Source organism: Eleutherodactylus coqui, chromosome 5, assembly GCF_035609145.1.
Source record: "Eleutherodactylus coqui strain aEleCoq1 chromosome 5, aEleCoq1.hap1, whole genome shotgun sequence".
In the NCBI taxonomy this organism is placed as follows: domain Eukaryota; kingdom Metazoa; phylum Chordata; class Amphibia; order Anura; family Eleutherodactylidae; genus Eleutherodactylus; species Eleutherodactylus coqui.
The window spans coordinates 186,450,238-186,458,931 of NC_089841.1; the positions used below are offsets into that span (position 1 = coordinate 186,450,238).

An 8,694-nucleotide genomic window follows, 5' to 3' on the forward strand; every position below is an offset into this window, starting at 1 on the left:
TCAGCTAACTCACAAGGCATCTGAGGCGAGCCGCGGGACGGGCCGACTTTTATACTCGTGTGACTTCTGATCGCCCCAGCCACTCACAGCAGGGGGGTGGTATAGGGCTTGAACGTCACAGGGGGAAGTTGTAATGCCTTCCCTGTCTTTCAATTGGCCAGAAAAGCGCGCTAACGTCTCAGAGAGGAAACTGAAAGTAACCAGAACACCGCGTGGTGCTCGTTAAGAGTAACGAGCATCCCGAACACCCTAATATTCGCACGAATATCAAGCTCGGACGAGTACGTTCGCTCATCTCTATATATAACCCCTTCCTTGCAATTCATCCAGAAATGTGTTACAATAAAAATATATACCGGCGTATAAGGCGACCGGGCGTATAAGACGACCCCCCAACTGTCACCTTATACGCCGGCAATACAGTGGAGCAAAGAATAAAAATCATTACTTACTTCTTCTGACGTTCTGCGGCGCTCCTGCAGGCTGTCACTCCCTCCTGGTGTTCTGCGGTGCTCCTGCAGGCTGTTGCTCCCTCCTGGTTCCCGGCAGAGCATTGATTTCTCTATGAAGGGCTTTAAATCCCCACCTCCAGAAACACACGTGCCTTCAGCCAATCACAGCCAATGACAATGATGTCATTGAATGGCTGTGATTGGCTGTGTTTCTGGAGGCGGGGATTTCAAGCCCTGCCTCCAGAAAGCAATACTCTGCCGTGGACCAGGAGGGAGCAACAGCCTGCAGGAGCGCCGCAGAACGTCAGAAGAAGTAAGTAATGATTTTTATTCTTTGCTCCACTGTATTGCCGGCGTATAAGGTGACAGTTGGGGGGTCGTCTTATACGCCCCGTCGCCTTATACGCCGGTATATATTTTTATTGTAACACATTTCTGGATGAATTGCAGGGAAGGGGTTATATATTTAACCCCTTCCCGACAATTCATCCTGCGATCACCGGCAGCCCATTGCTTTCAGTGGAACCTGCTGTATTGCCGGCTCCATTGAATTCAATGGGCAAACATCGTTCTTCTCTGCCACAGCTGTTACAGCTATGGCAGAGGAGAACGATCTTTACGCTGACAGTGCGGGGGGGGGGGCACTCTTGCCGCTATTGTGGCTTAATAGTAGGACCTGGGAACTTGAGATGCAGCCCAACATGTAGCCCCTCGCCTGCCCTATCCGTTGCTGTGTCGTTCCCATCACTTTGTAGAATTGCCCAGATTTTCACAAACGAAAACCTTAGCGAGCATCGGCGATATACAAAAATGCTCGGGTCGCCCATTGACTTCAATGGGGTTCGTTACTCGAAACGAACCCTCGAGCATTGCGAAAATTTCGTCCCGAGTAACGAGCACCCGAGCATTTTGGTGCTCGCTCATCTCTAGTATTTATATGGTTTGTTTACAGTATATATTAGATATTGTAGTGTCCCAGAACAACATCCTGGTCCCCTCCATAAATGTCATACATGTATTGTCTTATGTAGATGCACTGTGCAAAGCTGTCTTGTCATTTTCTGTATGTGTGTTGCACAGCTGCAGCGTCTGAAGGGTTGCCTGTGTTAAAATCATTGCCTGTCAGCTCTGTCTGCTTAATGTATCTATCCTACAGTGTCATATGGGACAAGTGAAGTGATAAATGTGAGTGTCTGAGAGCGGGAAAGGTATGTCTTCTTCAGTCTGTGTTAGGGTGGGTTTCCATCTTGCCTGCTGCCCAGAGTGCTAACACAGAGCCACATGGAAGCGCCTTTAGCTTCCATGTTGGTGAAAATGGAGGAAGAGGAATGACTACCCATAGCGTCTGGAGAGTGGATGTTAGAGGAGTGAGTCCCAGCTAGAGAGAGAGTGCACAACCCCCAGTTTACTAAAACAGGTATCCGTTCACACCACAGGCATTTGTCTATGTGACCATCTGCCATTAGGATCACCACACAGAGGTATTAATTGTGACAACCAAGCAGATTTTGTGGGGGTGCATCTAGGCTAAGCCATCTTTCTGAGTAATTTTGCCTGACAGAGTGTATGTGACGTGACCCCTACCCCCATTCCTCCTCCCAATTCCAAGACCAGTGACATATAGATAATGTGGACTATAGGGCCATATTGTTCCTGTGTATCCTCCCTACCTCCCTACCTTCTGCCTGTAATTTCTGCAAGTGATTGATACCCGTAACTACCTGTTTATTCAGGTTTATTCAAGTAAAAGTTTTACCGGGCCTTAACTGTTCCGTAAGACCCGAGGTACTACACACAAGTCTCCATGTTATTACTCCACCACTTAGATTAATGGTGAGTGGGAACGGTGGCCTCACGAACTTGACAACTACTACCCCCCTCACCCTGAGGACTACTGACCCTATTCTCTGCTGTAGTAACTACCTCTGGGACCAGAAGTTGGTAAGTGCTACCGTGATGGATCCACGCACTATACTCTCCCAACTCCAGCCGTGTGCTTGGGTAGCAAATCATTCCCTGCAGTATCCCACGCATGGGTGCTGCAGAAGTTGCAATGGCCCTTTTATCATCATCCCACGGCAGGGGCGTTGCAATATTATCAATGTATTATTGTTTTTAAAAAGGCTGGTATAGCAATTTCAGGAAAATCGTGTGGCATATTGTCTGTATTGGGGGACAGGTGGTTATGTTTGGTGCCTATCACTTTCAGACATTCCCAAGTCATGAGCTTCAAAGGCCACATAATAAAATGTACCAGAAAGAGTATTTTTTTTTTTTTTGGGGGGGGGGGGGGGGGGTTATTTTAGAACCACATGGATATAATAGCAAATTCACTTCTGCCATATTTACTCACAGGGCAAAATTGCAATATAAATAATAATGCAACGTTCCTGCATAATTATACATTGCTATAGTCTCCTATGCAAATGTTGAAAAACAAACAAGATATTCAGCTGCAAAATATCACTTGAAAAGCAGTTTACCTTAAAACTGGGCCAAAGGTGAACACTGAAATATTTAATTAAGATTCCTAGAAATGTTTTTACAAATGTGATTCATCATACACAATTTCACACAATTCCATATTTGTACCACAGGATGGCAGCAGCATACATATATTACATTTATTTAGGGACTGTTTCCTCGCTGGTTTTACATCACCTATACATGAGTAGTAAAATGTGTTTATGGCTTGCATATTAATTGCATGCATATATTAATTGTCCTGACTACCTCTTACTACAGATGCACCCAAATGTTTAATACATTCCTATAGACATGAATGAGACTGTATTGCACGTACATATATGTGGAGATCTCCAAGCTAGAAGTTGGGAAAGCACTGTGATTTATTCTTGTGATTTGTCGGGATCCTCCAGCAGCTCATGATCAAAGATTTACCAAAACGGAGGTACAATTTAATCTGTTAATTAGATCAAGTCTTCAATTTTGAAGTTAAAAGGATATGAATTCCATAGTGATATCTTCACTTGTATGAACTGATTTAGTGTTTCAGGTTTACAATATAAAATCCTTTACAGGAAGATATTGGACTGATGAATAGCAGGCTGGAGGGGACAGATTTCCCAGTGACACTTTTATAGGTAGAATCTTCTGCCATTGGATGACTAGTTCTGCACATAATCCCCTCCCCCATAAACTTCCTGCAGTCAGAGCCTTTCATACTGTATATTCTCTGTGCTTCTTCATTGCTCCCCGAGACTCCAACAAACATGTCCAGTTCAGCCTTCCTTTATCCTCTTCTTGCAGCATCTTTATTGTGTAAGGTTCTATATATTGTCTTTGGATGTCCAGTCAACGTGTTCCACTTTCATCATTTAAAGGACTCATTTAGTGTCTTTTGATTATATTGATACCAGAAGTTATATTCGCTCTTTATTACATTTGCAGATGTTTGCTATAACTATTTCTACAATCTTTCTTTCAGATTGTACTTTGGGCCAGACCGTCACCCAGTCGCCCCTGAATGCATTAATCAGTGAAGGAGGGGAGGTCACACTAGGCTGTAGCTATGATCAAGTGGCCTCTAGTATGTATTGGTACATACAGAAACCAGGTCAGGATATTAAGCTATTACTCAGTACTTATACTAAAGACTCAGATCTGGAAGAAGAATACAGAGGTCGCATGTTTCCTCTCTTTGACAAGACAAACAGAAGATTCCTTCTGAATATCACCAACATAAGGATGTCTGACACCGCGATGTATTACTGTGTGTTCAGTGCCACACTGTACTAGGTACATGGGCAGGATGTACAATAACCTGCCGTGTCAGCCACCTGACACATCAGCCAAAATGTATGCTTCCATGTACATCCTCCGTCGCTAGGGAAAGGGGGTGTGGCTGTCAACAGCCTGAAGGGTGCATGCACATTCACCACCATGCTATTAAAGGGCCAGTTCACCTCATACAATGTCTTGCTCTATCACCCCTGGATATACCAGGCATCTTTCCACTATAGAGGGTGTCTGAGCATCAAGGTATTTTTGGTCTGTCTGAAGGTGCGCTCTTTAGTTTGCTCAATCTCCTTGGTTTCTTGATATTTGGCTAACCCTTCTAAACCTGTCTCATTAATCTGACTATGATCCTGTCTTCTCTATGCTGAATTGAGCCACCTGCCCGACCCAGACTGTCCAATGCTCCTGTTCACATGCTCACCTCAGGTACTGTAGTTTAGGGTATAACTTGCTGATCAGTGCGGTTCCATTTCCTAAGTCGTCCCCCTTGCAGGTTTACTGCACCACCTGCATTGAGGAGGATACTGAATGCAGCGCTGGTTGCGCAAGCGCACTGCTGCTCAGTTAATTTTAAAAGGGTCTGCTGGAAATAGCCGATCAGCATGTCCTTGGGTATTTCCATCTGCAGTGGCTGCTCACGTTTGGCCAGTGCTGCATTCATTTTGACATCACTGTGGGGGGTGAAGCAACCGAGGTGTGGCGGCAAAGGGCGACATGGGTTCCCTGTTCTTGGGATTAGTGGGCCTCCCTGCAGATAGGGGATAACTTGTGATTCTGGTACAACCTTTTTAACAAGCATTAGCCAACACTGTACTGGGAATATTCCTGAGTAATGGAACCCCATCGAAGCCCACAACCAGACTGACACCAGATATGAATTTCTTTATTAACCCTCCCCGCTATAGGACGTACAGTTAGGTTCTGCGGGGGCAGGGTTTATAGGAAGATGAGATCACAGGGAGCCATGCAAGTGTCATGGCAGCCGGGGGCCTTCTGAAAGGCCTCAGGGCTGTCTTACCAGACTGCCTATCAAGCCCGATTGTAGTATGATGTAATGCTAGAGCATTACAGCACACTGCAGGAGCGATCAAAGCATCGCTAATTGTGGTCCTCTAGGGGGACCAAAAAACTTTTAATAATTGTAAAAAAAAAAATTAATGAGAGTTTACATCACCCCCTTTTTGCCATATGTAAAATAAAATAATCTAAAACAAAAACACATATTTGTTATCGCCGTGGCCATAAAAATCCGATTTATCAAAGTAGTGCATTATTTGCCCCGCACGATGAACGTCATCTGAAAAAAAAGTAAAGAACGCCAGAAATGCAGCTTTTTTTGGTCACCCTATTTCCCCCAAAAATTCAATAAAAAGCGATCAAAAATTCATATGTAGTGGTACCAACACAAACTAAAGGACTTCTCACAAAAAATCAACCCTCTTACAACTATGTTGATGGAAAAATAAAAAAGTTATTGCATGCAGAAGATGTCGGAATGCTGTTTTTATTTTTCATTTTACTCCACATAGAATTGTTTTAAACTTTTCTAGTACATAATTTGGTACATTAAAGGGGTTGTCCTGCGAAAGCAAGTGGGGGTATACACTTCTGTATGGCCATATTAATGCACTTTGTAATATACATCGTGCATTAAATATGAGCCATACAGAAGTTATTCACTTACCTTCCCTGCGCTGGCGTCCTCGTATCCATGGTGCCGTCTAATTTCAGCGTCTAATCTCCCGATTAGACGCGCTTGCGCAGTCCGGTCTTCTCCCTTCTGAATGGGGCCGCTCGTGCCGGAGAGCTGCTCCTCGTAGCTCCGCCCCGTCACGTGTGCCGATTCCAGCCAATCAGGAGGCTGGAATCGGCAATGGAACGCACAGAGCCCACAGTGCACCATGGGAGAAGACCTGCGGTCCACCGTGGGTGAAGATCCCGGCGGCCATCTTAGCAAGGTAAGTAAGAAGTCGCCGCAGCGCGGGGATTCGGGTAAGTACTATCCGTTTTTTTTTTTTACCTCTGCATCGGGTTTGTCTTGCGCCGAACGGGGGGGCTATTGAAAAAAAAAAAAACCTGTTTCGGCGCGGGACAACCCCTTTAAATAGTGCCATTGAAATGTACAACTTGTACTGCAAAAAAAACAAGCCCCCATACAATGGAGAAAAAAAAGTGTCATGTCCTAATTGGGTTAAAGAATTTTGATTTTCTGTGACTCCAACTTAGGCTAGGGTAACAGGTGATGGTCTTTGTTGACATTAGTTAGCAACACCATTTCACATCAAACCTGCAGCAAAATCCAATTGTGTTACATGCAAATATTTGTTAGGGTGAAATCTGTGGCAAATCCATAAGATTCAAAAGGTGAAATCTGTAGTGATTTCTGCAGCTTTCATACAACATAATGAGCATAATGCAAATTTGAAAATCCGTAGCATGCTCAGATTTCGACTTGGAATTGTTTTTTTAAAATGTGTAAGGAGTTTTCAGAACCCCATCTACATAGATAATATTGTAAGTTGCTCTGGATACACAGTGCATCTTCACTGTAAAATCCCAGCACATCTCACCACATCTCAACATTGTCTTAAATGAATGCTGTTACTGTTGAGGAGTATTGAAATCATTCTAAACTCTGTACGTGGATATATTTGGATTTCTTGCCCAATGTACATTTGATATATTTCTCCTCATATAGATTTCAGCTATGCCTCACTAGGTGGCACTATGACTTCAAGGCTAAATTACATTCTAAGCAGCCCTTTATGTGATATGGGTGTAGCTTTGCTCTAGAAAGCATAAAGGGAAGGTTAAAGAGGAAATGTAAGGCTAAAAGCATAGTGACTAAGTTCTGTACACATACGTGTATGGATCTGTGCCTTATCTGTTCTTTTCAACTGTTTCCTATAAATCAGTGTATGGAAGATGTTTCGTTTTAGTGCCACGTTCATCTTCTTACTGTGTGAGTAGAAATATTGAAAAAAGAGATAGCCGTTAAACAGCAAAAATGATGTCACAGTTGACTTCTTACAGTCCTAACATTAATGATATATTCTTTTTACTACTTTTTGTGCAGCTCAGCAAACTCTAAATAATGTCTGCCATTCTTTTTCAGGTTCTTCCTGCACCTCCAATATAATTCAGACACCCAAACTGGAGACCTTGGCTGGAAAGGACTTTAATCTCACGTGTGACCATTCCTCGCTTTCTACAAATGACTACATCCACTGGTATAGGTTATCTCCTGGTCAGGGACCTGTGTACTTAATACATGGTTACAAGGGCACTACATCATCAGACAACCATAAACTGAGATTAATCTTCAGTGATCAGAGAAAGTCCAGTGTTCTCAATATGCTGGATGTCACCCCTGAAGACAGTGCAGTGTATCTGTGTGCTCAGGGTGACACAAAGCTACAAACACACTTCCTGCCTGTACAAGATTTCTGAAATTTCTCCGCACTAAGTTTTAGTAACAGTATATTAGGGACATGCCGTCCTCCAATGGTGGCTCTGTGATCCAAAAGCCAAATCATTAATATTCACTGGTGTCATGATGTCACAGCAGCTCATCTGATTGAAAATCCCCTATGATTTCACAGCAACCTACTGAACTGAAGCCCACTGGTGATGTCATATTATCTTTCCTGACAGAAGCTCATCTGTGATGTCACAGAAACTGACCCGATGGAAATACTTTTGTGATGTCACAGCAGTTCATCTTACTGAAACCCTCTTGTAATGTTACAGCAGCTTACATGATTAATGCTAACTTGTGATGTCACAGTAATTTTCCAAATGAAAGCCACTTCTGATGTCAGAGCAGCTCACCAGATTGACACCGACTTGTGATGTTACTGTCAGGTCTTGTGGGTAATGCAATATTTGTTTTCAAAGCCAGACATCATAGAACAACCAATGTTGGAATATTTTGAAGCAGGTGAAAAGGACACATGTGTCACCTAACTGACTGCAATACAGTTGTGATGTCATCAGCTCCCCTGATGAAAACCCTTCTGAAATGTCACACTTGGATACCTATATTGAATACCCCAGGTTGAATTAAAATGTAACTTTTATTGAAATAAATTAAAATACTAATAGGCATAAGAATTAAAAACACAAACATGTGCCTAATAAACCTGGGAACACTAAGCTGCCTATCATATATGTCATTCAATGCTGCTGCAATATACTGAAATTAGATTAGTCTGGCATGACTTGTTTGTTACAAACCCATGCTAGATCTGGTTAATTACTTCATTCTCATCCCAGTACTAGCATACATTCTGTTAAATGATTTGTTCAAAGATCTTTCCCGGTATAGAAGTCAGGCTCACAAGCCTGTTGTTTCCTGGGTCCATCTACTTCCTTTCTTTGAAGATAGGAACAACATTTGCCCTTTTTAAATCTTCTGGGACTTCTCTTATTCTCCAGAAATTTAAAAAAATTATGGCGATTGGTTCAGCAATTACCTCTTCTG

General features: G+C 43.0%; 1 gene segment (V, D, J or C); it reads left to right on the forward strand.

Moving 5' to 3' along the window:
* Positions 1-7,136: 7,136 nt before the first annotated feature.
* On the forward strand, positions 7,137-7,661 carry LOC136628900 (T cell receptor alpha variable 4-like). The segment is given in 2 exon segments: positions 7,137-7,173; positions 7,327-7,661. Coding segments are annotated over 2 exon segments (372 nt in total).
* The last annotated feature ends 1,033 nt before the right edge of the window (positions 7,662-8,694 follow it).